At 50.9% G+C, this 16,982-nt stretch overlaps 1 protein-coding gene across 7 annotated transcripts in view; it reads right to left on the bottom strand.

Annotated features, from left to right (window-relative positions):
• Ano1 (anoctamin 1) overlaps nucleotides 1-16,982 on the bottom strand; it is a 146,647-nt gene that overhangs the window by 17,312 nt on the left and 112,353 nt on the right. For 5 of the 7 annotated variants that reach the window (XM_085841119.1, XM_085841120.1, XM_085841121.1 and 2 more), the window contains 8 exons: nucleotides 16,035-16,117; nucleotides 13,298-13,369; nucleotides 9,097-9,171; nucleotides 5,858-6,059; nucleotides 5,579-5,690; nucleotides 5,087-5,144; nucleotides 3,089-3,189; nucleotides 2,156-2,301 (listed from right to left, as the gene is read on the bottom strand). In XM_085841119.1, coding sequence (XP_085697245.1) covers nucleotides 2,156-2,301; nucleotides 3,089-3,189; nucleotides 5,087-5,144; nucleotides 5,579-5,690; nucleotides 5,858-6,059; nucleotides 9,097-9,171; nucleotides 13,298-13,369; nucleotides 16,035-16,117 — 849 coding nt within the window. Of the gene's footprint in view, nucleotides 1-2,155; nucleotides 2,302-3,088; nucleotides 3,190-5,086; nucleotides 5,145-5,578; nucleotides 5,691-5,857; nucleotides 6,060-9,096; nucleotides 9,172-10,143; nucleotides 10,222-13,297; nucleotides 13,370-16,034; nucleotides 16,118-16,982 lie in introns of all 7 variants that reach the window. The other 2 variants (XM_085841125.1, XM_085841124.1) reach the window with 1 other exon arrangement.

Genomic DNA, 16,982 nt, shown 5'->3' with positions numbered 1-16,982 from the left:
CCTGGAGAATCATGGGAGCCTGAGGTGAGAGTTCAGTAGTAAGATAACTGACCACATCTCAGTCAACCATAGGGTGCTTCTCTGTGGTATCTTGTTTCCAGAGCCTCCTCAGAGAGTGGAGGCCTGACTTTGTGGGTAAGGGAGATCAGTACCCAGACTCTACTGGCCATGGATCTGGGGATGAACAGGGAAAGATAGGAGCCTGGAGTCCTGTTTGCTCCCCACCCCCATACTCTCCTGAATTTTGAAGTGAGATGATTCCAGCTGGGAACATGAACAGAGAGTGGCTGGGAGGTGTTTATGGGGGCAGAATGCTCTGGCCATTGTGCTGTAGCCTGGAGGTCACCATTGTCCTCTACGCCAAGGCAGAGGAGCTCTGTGGCCACATACCAGGCCTGCCTTGCTTTTCAGCACTGTGGATAATGCAGAGTCCAGAGCAGCCCCTTCCCAGCCAGGACCTGATACTGCATGCTTTGAGTCCTATCAATGGAGGCTGAGGCCATGCCAGTCTAAACCCCCTCTGCTTGAGTCTTCCTGTCTGTGCTCGCTCATCCATATGTTCAGTGACCATGCACTGAGCATCTGCTGTATACTCAGGCATTCATTGAGTATCTGCTGTATACTTGGGCCCATTCTAGGGTAGGGGACAACAGTCAAGAGTGAGAAGGAAAGATCTTCCCTCCATAGGGCTCCATCCTTCTGTGAGACAGACAGAAAAAGGGGTAGGGGGGGGGAAGGGCAACTAACTTATGATGTCAGCTGGATTTAAAATGGAGCCAGAGGAGGAGTTGGGTCCTAGGTATGGGGAAGGACTAACTTTTTTAGTCACTGTGGTCAGAGAAAACTTTTATTGGGGGATACTCAGAGTCTCCCAATAAAAGGAAGGAAGGAAGGAAGGAAGAAGAGAGAGGATCCATGCAGGTATTTGAGGGAGAGCATTCCACTAGAGGTATCTATCATAAAGGCAGAGGCCTCACTGTAGGCCTGAGCTACATGCTTACAGAACAATGTGGAGTTCAGTGTGAGGACAGCATAGAGGCCCAATGGACAGAAGGGAGCGTGGGAGGCCCCAGGGCTGCGTAGGCTGCACAGGCTGCACAGGCTGCACCTGGCTTTCCCCATCACTCAGTATCCTTCCATGCAGGGATTGCATTAACACTGGCTGTTAATGAGGCTTATCCAGGCCTCCCTAAGAGGACTGGTGTCATGTTAGGGTCACAGCAATCCCAAGTAGAGACAAGTATCTTGGTTATCAGGAAGAAGAAGAGAGAAGTCACAGACCCAAAGAAGGTCTCTAAAAGTGTGTGGCTATGGTACCCCGAATGCTGGGGGCCTCCAACAGAGCTGGTATTGCTGTTGAGGGAAGTAGAGGGAGGAGGAATTGTTGCTTGGCCTTGTGTGTCACACTGTGTGGCAGGTGACCATGTGTTGCCTGTCCTGGGCCTTTGGAAGGTGAGTTTGGAAGAAAAGGGACAGTGTTTGTAGTCTGGAGGAAGAACAGAACCCAGAGCCAAGAGTCAAGGCCAGGCATCTCCTGTCCTGCCTCTGCCTGACATCTGTGGAAGGGCACTGAGGGTCAGGTCATGGGCATCCCAGCCCACAGCCCTTTCCCTATTTTTAACGTGGTAGTCTGTTTCCTGTGTGAAGGTCAGAGGTCAACTTCCTGTATCATTCCTTAGGTATGGCTCATTTTTTAAATTTTTTTGGCCCCCATCTCTTACTGGCTTGGCATTCATCAAGCAGGCTAGGTTAGGCTGGCTAGTGAGCTTCAAGGGTCCTCTTGTCTGCCTCCTCCATGCTAGGATTACAAGGATACATCACCAACTCACTCTCTCTCTCTCTCTCTCTCTCTCTCTCTCTCTCTCTCTTTTAAATGTAGATTCAGGGATTGAACTTAAATCCTAGAGTTGATAAGGTAATTTACTAACTGAGCCATCTCCCTAGATTGTTTTCCCTTTTTCTGTTTGTTTTGTTTTTTTGAGGCTGGGTCTCACTATGTAGCCCAGGCTGGCCTCAAACTCAAGAGCAACCTGCTTCAGCCTCCAGGTTCTGGGATCACAGGCAGGCATCCATCACTGTGCCAAGATCCATAGTCTTTGTCTAATCTGCATCCCCCATGGCCGGTGCCCACCGCCCTGGCCAGGATACTACTCACTCATTTCCATGTACTCGGGTGTGAGGCCAGCAAAAGGTTCGAGGTTGAAGTCCACCTCATAGCGCTGCTTCCGCTTCACGTACTCCTCACGGTCTGAGGGGCTCTGCCTGCGCAGCTTCAGGTAGCGGATGAACTTTTTCATCTTCCTGCAGGGGGCGCTGTGTCAATAGGCAGCCAGGGGTGGGGGCTGCACTCACTGCACCTCTGAGTTATACTTATACTGCTCTGTCTGCTCTAAGCCTGAACCACCGTTAGTGTCCTGAAAGAGGCATCTTTTTTTAATTGTTGTTTTGTTTTGAGCCAGGGTCTTACTATTAGCCCTGGCTGGCCTTGAATTTACTATGTAGACCAGGTTGGCTTCAAACTCATAGAGATCTACCCTTCTCTTCTTCCCTAATGCTGGGAACAAAGGCATGTGCCACCATGCCCGGCCCGATACCTGTTGGAAGGGGACTGAAAGCTCTGACCTCCTCCCAGAGGCAGCACAGCTCTGTTGGTTTCCTAAGCTGCTGAAGGTCAGAGAGAACGAGAGGCCACCTATCGCCATGGGAGGCCCCCAGAGGGGACCAGGAAGTGTGGGCTGTGCTATGCCCCTGTGGACTCTCATCAGTACACTAAGGTCCCGGCTCCAGGGAACCTGCACCCCTGAGGAGCAAGATGAGGGGATTAACCCCTGGCTAGACACTCTGCCACTCAGGAGCCGGCATGCAGCTAGGCTGTGTGGCCCCCTGAAGGTGGGACTCCATGTCTCCTTGTCTACAACGGGGCAACTTTTGCTTCATGTCCCCTCCCCATCTTTCTCACCTCCTGGTTTCTGATGTCTCCTATCCCCAAAGAGGCTGATGCCTCACTTGTCATAGAGGCCACTTCTAGAGTCCACTCAAGCCCCCGCCCCCCACTGCTATGTCCCCACCCATAGCAGGCACCACTCACGGGATGCCGATCTCGAAGAGATTGTTTTGGATCAGCTGCTTGCCCAGCATGATGATGCTCAGCTGGATGCAGAGCTCCATGAGGCAGCCACCTGGGGCACACTGTAGGGAAGAGGGCCCATTAGGTCTGGCTGGTTCTGGGTCGGGGGAAGGCTGGCCCTCAACTTGTGGGGTGACTCATGGCCTCATAAAAGTTAGGTTAGGGGCTAGGGAAATGGTGGATGGGTAAGAGCACTTGCTTGCAAGCAGGAATATCCAAGTCTGAATCCCAAGCCAAGTGTGGCTGCATGTTATCTCAGCATTGTGGGGTCGAGGCAGATGCAAGAGGACACAAAGATCTCTCGGCGCAGTCATCCTAGCTGTAATAGTGAGCTTCCAATTCAGTGAGAGGCCCTACCACAAAGCATCAGGAGAGTAGTAGAGGAAGACACCTGACATTCTCCTCTAGCCACCTCAAATGCACATTATCTGTACATGTGCTTGTGCATATGTGTGCACACATGTCCTTGTGCATGCGTGTGCACACACACCCACACACACACATACTGGGGGTGGTTCACATCGGCACCTTCTGAAACCTTGAGAATAAAACCTAATTTTGGGAAGAAGTCATTGCCCTGCTTCAGTGACCAGTGTCCTCAGGAGAACACAAAGACCCAGAGGGAGACAGCACTGGAGTGATGCAGAGAGGGCCACCAAGAAGCCAGGCTCGGTGTCACACACCTATAATCCCAGCACTGTAGAAGTGGAGGTAGGAGGAGCAGGAATTCAAAGTCAAACTCAGCTATGTTAGATCCAAGCCAAGCTAAGCTACGTCAGACCTCGTCTAGAAGAAAAGAATAGGGTATTGTTGGCTCAGTCAGCGAAGTGTTTGCCTTACAAGCATAAGAGGATGCCATGCAAGAAGCAAAGCACACGTTACAGACTTTCTGTAAACCCCACACCTGCAGAGGACTCCCTGCAGTGCCTGAGCCTGTGGTCAGATAACTGAAGCAGACTACCTTCTACTACTGAGTCATCTGTGTCTGACGCTCATCCCTTTGTGACTCTTCCCACTTCTCAGGAAGGCCAGTGTCCTCTCTAGTGTGTGTGTGTGTGTGCATACACACATATACATACTCATGTGCATGTGACAAGCACATGTGCATGCATGCATGTGGAGGGCAGAGGTCAATCTTAGGAGTCAGTCATTCCTCAGAAGCCATGAAGCTTTTTTAATTATTTAATTTAATTTTTTACATTTTTATTTTATCTATATGAGTGTTTTGCTTGCATGTGTGTCTGTGTACCATGTATGTAAGTGCGTGGTGCCCATGGAAGTATAAAAAAGGGCATCAGATGCCCCAGGACTGGAGTTATAGATAGCTATAGTGTAGGTGCTGGGAATCAAACCTGGGTCTTCTGCAAGAGTAGCAAGTACCTTTACCACTGAGCAGTCTCTCCAGCCCCCACGCCTGGCCTGAGTTCAATCTGGAGAACCATGAGGTGGAAGGAGAGAACTGACTTCTGCAACTTGTCCTCTGGCTGCCACACATGTGCTGCAGCATACACACAACAAATAAGAAATTGCACTCAAAATAAGATTAAAAGGGGGGCTGGAGATATGGCCGTGATAGTAAGAGCATTTAAATGCTCTTGCAAAGGATCTGGGCTCCCAGTATCTGTATCAGTCGACTCGTAACCAACTGTAACTCCGGTTCCAGGGGATCTGATGCTTTCTGATTTCTGCAGGCACCTGAACATATCTGATGTACAAAGCTCTTGCTGCTTTGACTTCTGCTCCATGATGCCCTGCACCCTAGGGCTGTGGGCTGAAATCAACCCTTTCTCCCTGAGGATGCTTTTATCAGGATGTCATTCACAGTGACAGGGAAGAAACTATGACATTATAGATCTATGTGGATGTGTGAAGATGCAAGAAAGTTTTCCCCCTGTGGTGCAGAAGCCCAGGGGACAGGAAGCTAAGTAGAAGGCTGCTGGTAAGGGGGTGATGTGTTACCTCCTCCATCCGGAAAGAACGGAAGATGTACACGTAGTCGCCGGGCCGACCAACGAACCTGAGAGAGTTGGGGCAGTGGTTAAGGAGGAGCTGGACTCAGCCCCTAGGAGCTGCCACCCAAAAGGACCTGTGCTTCTCTGGATCCCCAGTCTGAGCCACCAGGATTTTAAACAGGCTCCCTCATTTCCCAGTGGATCTTCAGTATATACACCTCTGTGCCACCTGGTCTGCTGAGGGGACTAGCCGAGGTTGCTGTCTTGGCTGCTGTCTGGGGTCTATTGACAAAGGTCCCCACTGCCTAGGGTCTGCATCATTAGGAAACCTCTGTGCTCTGTTGACCCAGCCCTCCCCAGAGCATCATGGGCTGTGGAAGCTGCACTTCCTGTTTTCCCTGGGCTATGGGAATCTCCTACCATCGAGAGGGATAAGGTAGGACAGAGCCTTCTACCCAAGTGAGGAAGAGGCAAGGAGCCAGGGTGGAGGAATTCCTACCTGCCTTTGAAGAAGGCGACATAGAAGATGGGAGTGTAAGAGTTCACGAACTTGAGCAGGAAGGCCTTGAAGGTTAGCCTTTCCTCAAAGCTCTTCTCTGTCTTCGGGACCTCTGAGGAGAGACATACGGTGCTGACTGTGCCAGCTGCTAGCCACTCACAGCCAGGCCAGGTCAGGGGAAGTTGTGACTGGCCACAGTTCAGTGACCAGGCTGCCCACCTCAAGGCTGGCCCTGCCCCAGGCCCATGCTGCCTATGCTGTCCTGCACGTGGCACTCACCAATCTTGGTGAGCCACCTGGCAATGCAGCCGTAAACTTCATCCAGCAGAATGATGACCACGAGGTTGATAATGACAGCGGTCGCCGTGACTGTAACCCGGATGTTGGACCGCACAGACGGGGAGGAGTTCATGGCCAAGGCTGCAGCTGTGGAGATTCTATAGATGATAACTCCGAGGACGATTGCAAATGTCACTGCGATCTGCAGGGCAGGCGTAGACATGCTTAGTGGGAATGCTAGGGGTGGTTTGGGGGAAGGTGAAGAGCTCCTGTGAACCTGCTCGTCTGCTCCTAACCCCCAATTTTCCTGCATCAGAACTAAAGCTGGAATTACTGGAGTCACCCACCCGATGCCAGGTGCTCGGCAGGAGTCTGCCCGCAGAACAAGAAGAAAAAGTGGGAAGACTCCCAGGATCAGAGAGGTCGTGTAGCTGGGTCAGGGCACCCAGCTCTGGGACAGGCTTCACCAGCTGGTTCTTCCAAGCCTAAAGTTCACCAGATCTATTTACAATCCTTCCTTACTGTCCCCTATGTAGATCCCAGGACACTGTAGCCACAACCCCAGTGGCTGTTCTGATGGGTGGTAGAGCAGACTGGCTGCTGTGGATGCTTCTTGCCCAACCTGGGGCTACTAAGATAGCAGTCTTCTTAGTGTGCAGGGTTGAGCTAGGTGCCCTCACTGTGATCAGGTAGATGGTGGCATCCTGCAGCTTTGCTGGGGGCATGGCCAGAGTCCCTATCCCACAGATTTCTTGCAGCTACCTTCCAGCTCTTCCATGACAGCAGTCCCAAAGCTAGCCAAACCCATCTCAGGCTACAACATTCCATGGAACTCAGACTGCTGGTGCCTGAGAGATGGGTGGGAAGCTGGTGACAGGTTTGTTCCGCCTGCTACAGTCGTCTGTCTGGGTTCCTTTTCCTTTTGGCACAGGTCCATGGGTAAGACCCAGTCTCTGCCCAGCCCAAGGGTGTGAACACCCCACCCTAGAGCTTGCTGGGCGAGGGTGGGCATGTTTGAGGTTCAAAAAGCAAAGCATAGCTGGGCTTTAACCACTTGTGTGTAGGTTTTGGCTGCTCTGGGCTTGGGCCCTTATGCCCCTAAGTCCTGGATGGAGGGGAAACCTTGTCCTTGCTGGCATGGTCCCTCATGGCTCCTGGCACTGCTGCTCTCTGTTGCCCACTCAGGGGACATGGCCTTTGGAATTTCTTCAGAAGACTTGCCCTGCACACTATGGGCCATAACCAGGCCTTTCCAGACATCTGTTAGTGACTAAACAGAGAAACACCCTGCCTGGGAAACCATCTGCAGCCCCCACTATGCCCTGTAAGCACAAGGCATGGATACCACGCCTTGAGCTGTGCCAGGCACTGAGGTTTTCCTCGGAACACCCCTCAGGTCTGCCAAGAGGCCACTCCTGGCCATAAGGACGTCTCTTGTGCCAGCGTGCAGAGGTGGGGAAGGCTCTGGGTCTGTGGTGACTCAGCAGAGGCAGCCCTCCACCCTCCTCCTCTGAGGGAGTCACAAGCCATGTGCCCTGCACTTCTGGCTGGCCATGCACACTGATGTCTTCAGGCTTAGCACATGTGCGGCACCAGCATCTGTGCCTCAATGGAACTCTGGGGTCAGAAGTGAAGCTGCATCTCCACCAGCCATGAACCTGTATCTCTTGTGACAGGACCCTTAAAAAAAGACAGCCCCAGCTGGTTTCCTACCTGTGTCTGTCTACCTGGCTTCACTCACCTACCTCTGTTAGCTCACCCTATATTCCTTATTAAGGCAGGGGCGGTAGGTAGGAGAAAGGATTCTGACCAATGGGATACATTGTGGGAGGGTCTTCTGAGGAAGCCCTCTTCACACACAGGCAGCCTCTGCTGCTCATCTTTTGCCTTATTCTCAGCTTTCCCCTTTCTTACCTGGAATGCAGAAGTGATATTGGAGGAGGAGGAGCTATAAGGCAATCGGGATGAGTGAGCAGAAGTCCAGAGATGCCAGTGCCTCTGGCCACACTAGGCCCTAGGCTACCTACCCTCTTCCTAAACCAACACTGGCCCTTTTGCTAGGAGCAGCTGAACTGTGGGGCTGCTGGAGTCACTTGAACCCCAAGCTTTGCCCTTCCCTGACTAAGGGCTGGGGGTATCATTCTCTGGTTATGTCTCAGTACCCGAGGGAACATGCTACCCTCAAAATGAAGCTGAGAGTGTGTCTGTAGTCCCAGCTACTCTAGAGGTCAAGGTTCAGAAGCTCAGGAAGAGCCTGGGCAGCACAGGCCTCATCAAAGTGAATCAGAGCAAATGAGTGAGAGCTTTACTTACTGTGAGTTCCTGGCTTCTCCAGGAAAAGGTGGGTGAAGCTAAAGCCTACACTGGCTTCCAGAGGCCCACCCTGCCCAGGAAACCCAGCCTGACTTAAGGCTGTCTGTCCATCTCATATAAGATGAGGGGCCCCTAGGGCAGATGAAGAAGAAATAAGCTGTTAGCTTTGCCCCTTCTGGCTTGGCCTTCCAAGGAACAGCCATTAGATCTGTTTCCTCAGCAGCAGCATTGTGGAGTCAGGGCTGGCTAGCTGTGATGACTGAATGGATCATTCCCTGGAAAGCCCTTGGGGCAGATGGCTGATGGGCATCTTGGACTGAGAGACTAGGTGGCTGTGCCAGGATTTCATCAAAACCTCCCAGGCTAGACAAATGTGACAAGTGGCCCATGCCACGTGAAGGTTAAGACAAGTACAGGTGGTTTGAGGCAGAGGCCTGGTGGGGCCAATGGGAATGAGAGCCTCGTAAAAACCATGAGGCATTTGCTGGATCATTAGAATCAGTTTAGAGCCACCTGTCCTGTTCTTCCTCTTTTTCTTAGATTTTGAGACAGCCTCACTATGTAGCTCAGGCTGGCCTTGAACTTGTAGCAATCCTCCTGTTTCAGTCTCTTGAGTACTGGGATTACACGAGTATACTGCCCTGCCTGATCATCTTGTGAAATTTTGTTACTGGTTTCTCTAAGAATTGTCAAAACTCTCTAAGAATTTTGAGGGCACAGAGATCCCAGTGTGAGGCATGTCCCACTTAGGGAAAACCATGTGTCACTGAATTCAAATCACATACCCCAGGACAACGAAAAAACCTAGCCCAGCCCATCTTAGGGATGGAAGCAGGGTATCCCTCACTCCCTCTCTGTCTCATTGTGTCCCAAGATGAGTGCAGGGCACCTCTGATTCCAAGCCCCTCCAACCTTCTAGAACTTACCATGAAGATGATGGAGACAAGATTGGTGAAATAGGCTGGGAATCGGTCCCTCCAGGTCAGCTTCACCTTGTCGGTCTGCAACATGAAACCATCTGCTCACTCACTGGGAACCACCCTAGTGGGTGGACAGGAGTGTGCACAAAAACTCAGAGAAACTTCCAGAAGGTGCTGAGCAAACATGATGGCGCAGTGAGAGGAGAAGCACACAGGGCCTAGTCCCCTGTAAACAGGGTCACACAGTGACAGAGAAGGGAATGGGTTTGGGGCTAGGTTTCCTCTTTGCATGGGCATGGCATTGCCTACTGCTCCCTAAGAACTGGGTGGCCTGCGAGGGAGAGGCCCACATCTGAAACACTCTTCTTTCTCTGTAACCTCCTGTCCAGGGCTCCAGGTCCTAAGCTGTTGGACCATTTGTCTGGGTGCAAACCATAATAGCTATTTCTCTCTTTGCTGAGCAGGTCAGAACAAGTGGCTAGCACTACGTGTTAGAACTTAGAGCACTGTAAGGCCATGTTGACCTGGGGCCACATAGCTCACAGAGGCTCTCTTGGGCCCTGAGCTGGCTGGCCTGGAGGGACCTTGGGGAACAGTAGTTGGTCACTAGCCCCTTGGGCCCTGAGCTGTCTGGCCTGAAAGGACCTTGGGGAGCAGTTGGTCGCTAGCCTGGGCAGTTTCAAGTGTGTGTGGGAGGGGCTTTCAAAGACAAAAACACACTTGAGCCCAGCATGCTGGCACTGATGTCACGTGGGAGGCCACTCATTCCAGAGGTGTCTGCATGCATGCTCACAAGGAAAAAAGAAGCAATCGTGGACACTCGTGACAAGCATGTCTCCAGAATCCCACATGAAGCTGCCTTACTCCCTGTGGATCCCTGCGAGCCATGCAGTGACATCACAACACACGGCAGGCTGCAGGTGAGAGGTGGGGAGAGGACACAGATGGGAATGTTCTGAGAACACACCACAGAGGTGGCCAGGGACAGACACAGTGGCCAAGAAGACCTGCAAACAGTGTCAAGCCTTGAGTTGCCCCCAAACAGAGAAGTACCAATTTCACCCCTGCCATGGCTGTCCTAACCCTCTGCTTCCATTTGTTGGTCGGTTCTTCTGGAACATTGCGGCACTTCTGAGGGTGGGTGGGGAAAGAGAGCACTGGGTGGCAGAATAAGGGCAGGGTATTGCTGATCTTGGATGTGAGTCTAGGCAACGGCTCACTCTCTCTGTGAGCACCATTTGCCAAGGCTGACCTAGGCTCTTGGCATTTTAAACAAGTTAACACATAACAGAGTCTCAATTCAAGGTCAGGGCAAGGAGAACTACAAGTTTCCAGAATAAAGAATCCAGCATACAGTCCCCATAGGTTCCTTCAGCAACATGATTTCAATGGTTTAGAGCTTGGGGAACCTGGGTCTGTTCCCACTACCACCCTAAGACACTAGAAAGGGGGCCACACCCAGAAACACAAGTTGGCATGGCAATCAGTGATTGATCTGTTTTAATAAACCAATTTCATGGGACTGGACTGGAGCTCAGTTGGTAGAATGGATCTTAGTCCTACACGAACACACGGTGGTGTCATATCCCTGGAATCCTAGCACTCTGGAAGATGGAGGCAGGAGGATTAGAAATTCAAGGTCATCTTCAGTTACATAGCTAGTTGGAAGCCAGTGTGGGCTATATAACCATGGGCTGGCAAGAAGGCTCAGCTGGTAAAAGTGCTTATGGCCAAGCCAGATGACTTGTTATCAAAACTTCAGGACCCACAGTATGGAAAGAGAGAACAGACTTCCTAAGGTTGTCTTCTGATTTCCACACATGTGCTGTTTCATAGACATACAAATAGATGTAATTTAAAAAAGGAATAAAAAAAAAAAAAAAAAAAGCCGGGCATGGTGGCGCACGCCTTTAATCCCAGCACTCGGGAGGCAGAGGCAGGCGGATTTCTGAGTTCGAGGCCAGCCTGGTCTACAAAGTGAGTGCCAGGACAGCCAGGGCTACACAGAGAAACCCTGTCTCGAAAAACCAAAAAAAAAAAAAATAAATAAAAAAAAAAAATAAAAAAGGAATAAAACCACATGAAGTAATGTTGTTCCATAACTGGGGAAAATCAATGCAAAGCTGTCACTGGGAGCCACATGAAACAAGAGAGAGAATGTGGTTATATGAACCCAATCGGCTCAGGGCCGCCATTCTCCTGAAGTCTGCAAAAAAACCCCAAACCCCAAAACTCAAAACCAAAACAAAGCAAAACAGAATAAAACTAACCAACAACAACAACAACACCACCAAAAAAACAAAAAGAAAAAGAAAAACACACCCTCCTAACATCTTTGTGACTCTCTAATGATTCAAGAGCTGGGGCTGAAACTGAGGCAGGGTGAGGCAGCGCCTGCTCTCTGAAGTTGCTTGCTGCAATGGGTGTGGTATATGGGGGCTGCAAACCTCTGTGGCTTTAGGAATGAGCAGACACTTCTCTGTGTTCATTCCAGACTGAGATCTGTGACCAGAAAGCCACTAGGCCCACAGTACTGGGGAGCTCAGGCTGACTCTTGAGATTTCTCCAGGAAGGCTTAGGGCCAGGGAGATGCCCTGGTGACATGACTCACTTGGGGAGGCCACCAGGTTGTATACAGAGGAAACTACCCGGCTGATATGTTAAGTCAGACAGATGGCTTCTGGCTGGTCTAACCCATGGGTTGCACATGGCCTACCACAGCTATGGATGTGACCCAGCATAAAATTGTAAACTTCAAACATGAATTTTTTTTTGCCATTTACTTTTGCAATTTGAATGTAAGGCTGTCTCGGCTCTATAGATGACAATGTTGTGCCTCAGTGTCAGAACTCCGGACACACCTGAGAGTGATCCAATTGTTTATATAGTTTTATTCTTTTTGAGACATGGTCTCAATGTCTAGTCCTGGTTGTTCTAGAACTCACTTGTAGACCAGGCTGGCAGAGATCTGCCTACCTTTGCCTCCCGAGCACTGGGATTAAAGGTGTGTTCACCAGCACATCTGGCCATGATGATTGTACACCACCACATTTGGCCGTGTTTACTTTTTTCATTCTTGAGTCCTGCTCAATTCCTTTAGGGTATTCTTGGAGATGTACCCCCCTCCTGGCTACAAAACTGGAGCCCTGTACCTGCCTGCCTGAAGCCTCTGTTGTACCCACCTCCATGTAATTGTAAAGACCATACCTGGAGGCTGCTAGGTACCATAAGTTCTGTACACGGGACATGATAACAAACAAGGTAAGAAGAGCCCAGGGTTTGTCTTGTTACTCTAGAGGCTGAAGGGGCGAGGGTATCAGGAAAACCATGAGCCTGGAAAAACATCTTCTAACTGTCTAGTACTTCCAAGTACCAACATGACCCGGCAGCCTGGAGGTCCTGGCCTGTCCCCCTCATGTGAAAACTATTAATGACGAACAGGTCAATGCTTTTAGAGGTATGCAGCGAGAATGTGTGCTGCACATACAAGCTGCCAGTCAGAACAAAAGGCTTGGGGCAGTTTATCAGAAAAAGACAGAGGCCTGAAGCACATCACAACACCCACATCTTCTCCCTGTCCTATGTCCTAGACTCTAGGACGTGGAGAAACAAGAAGCTCACAGACCCGGATCTATAAATGCTCCTAATTCATTCTTCAACACAGAACACAGGTTGCACGGGGTGGGGCAGAGCCTTCCCAGCAACCAGATCTAGTGTGACATGTTTGCTGAAGTTGAGGTTACTTTCAGGATACATCAGGGGACAGTCTAGAGCAGAGCTGGGCCAATTCTGCACCTTTGGTCCAATTTGGCCCCAGGCCCGTTTTTGTAAATAAAGTTTTATGGGAACACAGTCTTGCATATTTGTTTATCTTTTATCAATAGCCCTGTTCACACTATAGTGGCAAAGCTGAGTAGCTGTGGTGTAGGCTTACACAGCTTAAATATTTACAATCTGAGCTAAGCTGCAGTCGGCAGAGAGCACACAGTATTTGTTGACACCTGTCTATACCTGGGAACATATAGTTTTTGCTGACTCCTGGACATACCTATAAGTGTATAATGTTTACTGATTCCTGGTCATACCTGATAAACAATAGTGTTTGCTGACCCGCGGTCATACCTCAGACACATAATGTTTGCTGACCCCTGATCACACTTTAGACACTCAGCATCTCACTGTGGGAAGTAAAGAGCAGAGCCTGTACCTCTTTGTTTCTGGATTCTTTTCTCAGTGACTTCTCTAAGACTCTGGCTTCATACTCTGCTCTGGGATGATCCTGAGAAAGACAGCAAGTGAAGAAAGAATGTATTAGTGTTGAGTCCCTCCACAGGAGTTGATGTATTTGCCTTTGGGACTCTGGGGACCAGTTCACAGCTGGCTGTCATATTTCCAACATTGAACTCCCTGAACTTGGCCTGAATCTCAGCCCTGGACTCCCCCTCTCCCTAGGAACCCCAGCTCAATGGAATAGCCAGAGGGTCTGGCTTCTGTGTCCTGCATAGGGTCTTGGCTATGCTTCAATGAACACCCAGCTGTGAACTGACCCTCTGGAATATTCTGTAGAGTAGCCACGGGAGTCAAAAGAGACGTAGCGAAAGGCAGCAAGCGCAGGCAGGCTGGAGGTGCCAGGCCTCGGGGAGCCGAGAGGAATTCAGCAGAAGGTGCTGGAAGGAAAGAACAGGTCAGGTGATACCAGGAGAAAGCAGAGCCCAGGTGAGAGCCATGAGGAGCTGTCTGGTGGAAAGACAGGAGCGTGTGTGCAAAGGTCCCTCTCCCCAGAGATAGGCTAGAAGAAGGCAGAGTGACCAAAAAAAACAATTCCAAACCTTGACAGCTTCCTGCGGGGAACCGGGAATAAAGACAAAAACAGAAAGAAGCATTACTGAGGATGTTTGTCTGTAGAACCAGGATGGTGGCAATGTCCAGCAGAACAGGGGTCTGGATGCTTGCCATTTCAAGATGCCAGTTGTGCAAGCTTCCCACAATTCTCAGCTCAATGGAGAAGTACACAGAACAATGACCTGGTAGTCAACCTGGCATTCAGACCACTGGATGGGGGTAGGAGGGTAGAGGCAGCCTCTTCACCTGAGGTCACATACCCCACCTGGACGGTGGTTGGCTGGCCATGGGATATGAGTGGCTTACTTTGGGGAATCTACTCAGGTCCACTGGGGTTGTATGCCTGGAAGCCTCAGGGATACCTCTCAGAGATCAAGCCCTAGGGACCTTGGGGTGGTGGGGTCAAGATGGGGGGTGGTGAGTTGCTCCCCTCAGCTTTCAGGACACCTTGGAAATGTGTCCACTAGGACAGTAAGACCCAGCTGGTGTTTCTTCTTTTGGAATTATCAACATGGAAACAGCAACCAAGGAGAGGGGCCACCTGGGGGTCAGTGAGCCCACTCAGGCCAGAGCTCCTCCTGCACCGGGTACAGAGTACCAATCATTTGTGAAACAGACTCACTGCAGAAGAGGACAGACACTGTTATGTGGGTGGGTGGCAGGTGAAGCCCGGTTGTGGCTAACCAAGTAACACTCTGGGAAGCTTTCTGTGTCCTTTCTGCCCAGCAGAGACCTCCCTAGTCTGGTCAAGTGAGGCTTGCCTCTCAATATCTAAGGGTTAGTAAAGGGCACTGGGAACAGAGATGTTAACCAATATATTGAAGGTTACACAGCACTGGTGGTATCAGATCAAATGAAGTCAAGTACTGTGGTCCCAGAGCCCTGGCTTATAACCATAACCTGGCTGCCAAGCTGGGAGCATAGAACAGCATGGCTTCAGCATGGAGCAGAAGCCACCACAGGCTACTTTGAAGGGTGCATGTGGCCAAGAGTAACCAGCAGACTGGGACTCCAGAGGTTGTGAGCTGTTTGAGTTTTATAAGGGTTTGTAAGTGGGGCTTAGTAGCAGCACGTGTCTACTGTGGTTCAAGCTCCAGAGAGTGGGAGGGAGGAAGGGAGGGGGGGAAGGGGGAAGGGAGAGACAGATTTATAACACATCAAAAACATAAATGGGGTCTCACTTATAAAAGGAAAGCATGAGAGGGGCATTGGCAACGTAGCTGAGATGGGACAGCATTTGCCTGCACAAGGCTGTGGGTTAGATTCCTAGAACTGAATAAATCAGATGTGGCAGTACATGCCTGCCTGCAATCCCAACCCTCCAGACGTAGAACATGGGAGGTTGGGAGTTCAAGGTAATCCTTGATTATGCATCATGTTAGAGGCAGCCTCAGCTACAGTCTCAAAGTGGGTGGGGTGGGGTGGGGCATGCCACTAAGTGTGCCTCAGCCCTGTAACTCCAGCTGCCGGGAGGCTCCTGAAGACTGTACTGTAGAACAGAAAGGAGATGGCATGGTGCACCAGGCCATGGCCATGCCTCAGCTCGTGCAGGGAACATCAAGGCTCTACATCAAGGCTCTCCCTGATGACCCTAACAAGGGATTCCTGCAGGAGATGGCAGTCAGGGGATTCTGGGCAGACTTATTGTCCCTGACTCCAGGGCCATCTACCAGTGAGCAGCTCCACTTTGGAGCCCAGCCACATTTGCATTGAGCCAGTTATTAAAGGTTCTGCCGGGCTTCCCAACTTCCTCTGCTGTAGACAGGGATAATTTGGATCGAGGACAGAGAGGAAGGCATCCTGTGGACGGCAGCGACTCCCTGCCCACACCCCACAGCCGCAGATGTGATGAGGTCAGCATGGGGAGCCCTGGCCAGCACCCGAGCCCACACTCGTGGGTGTTATGTCTTTGGGAGCATGGAGACAGAAAACACTGGTAGATGGAAAACAGTTGCCCTGGCAACTGAGGAATACCAGAGCGATGAGTGGAGGAGCCACAGGAGCCACGCCTGGGATCAGAGGCCAGTCGGGACCTGGCGCGTCCACGTGAGCCAGAGGAGAAGGCAGAGGGGAGTCTGGGTAGGACAGACACAGCCACTCACCTCCTCCTCCTCGAAGCCTGTGAGGTCCCATCGGTAGTTGAGCCTCATCTGCTTCCGTTTCCAGTGCTCCATGAAAGTGGCAGCTGTAGGATATTGGGAAGCAATTAGGGCCACTGGGCACCCTGGACGATGCAGAACCTGTCTCTTCCATGCCATGGGCTGAGCAAAGGCCAGGGCCACATAAGAAAACAGGTTTAGCCCTCTCACTGACCCTGCCTGGATATTGCTTTCCCACTTTGCAGATGAGGAAACTGAGGTAGATGTAAGCTCTGGCCAAGGTCCCTCGGTAGGCAGAGAGGGCTAGACTGGCTAGCCTCTGACCCTGGATCTCTAGTAATATAGCTCATTGCTTTCAGGGACTCTGGGGCACAAGTGTTGGGGAGGTCTTGAGGTCAGAAAAGGTAAGGGTTAGCTAGAAACTCACACTAGCATTGAGTCCTGCAGGCATCCCTTGTATCTGTCTGCTGACTGCACCACTGGCCACTGTGTCCTGTGTTCCGTTTGTTTGTTTATTGACAGGGTCCCATGTACCTGAGGCTGGCTTTGAACTTGCTGTGTGGCTCTGATGGCTGGTTTTACTTGTCAACTTGCCACAATCTAGAATCACTTACGAAAGGAGTCTCAAGCCAACCAACTGTGTAGATCAGACTGGCCTGTGGGTATGTCTGCAGGGGATTGTTTTGATTGTCAAAGACCCACCCTGATTGTGAGCAGAACCTCTTCATGGGCTGGGCCTTAAAATGTATAGGCAAAGAAGGCAAGCTGGGAGCAAGTCTTGGGAAATCCCGATTTTCCTGCCTCCACTTCCAGAGTAGACAAGTCTGGACCATCATACCTTAGATCTGTGTTATACACCTGACAAAATAACCAAATGTTTGAATGCCACCTCTTCTAGGGGATGCAGGTGACCCCACACACACTCCCCACTCCCAGCCCCGCTGTCCATAC

This window comes from Mus caroli, unplaced genomic scaffold, assembly GCF_978045245.1.
Source record: "Mus caroli unplaced genomic scaffold, Mus_caroli_1 scaffold_8, whole genome shotgun sequence".
Lineage (NCBI taxonomy): Eukaryota > Metazoa > Chordata > Mammalia > Rodentia > Muridae > Mus > Mus caroli.
Note: the sequence above shows the minus strand (reverse complement) of the source record. Positions and strands in the feature narration are given on the sequence as shown.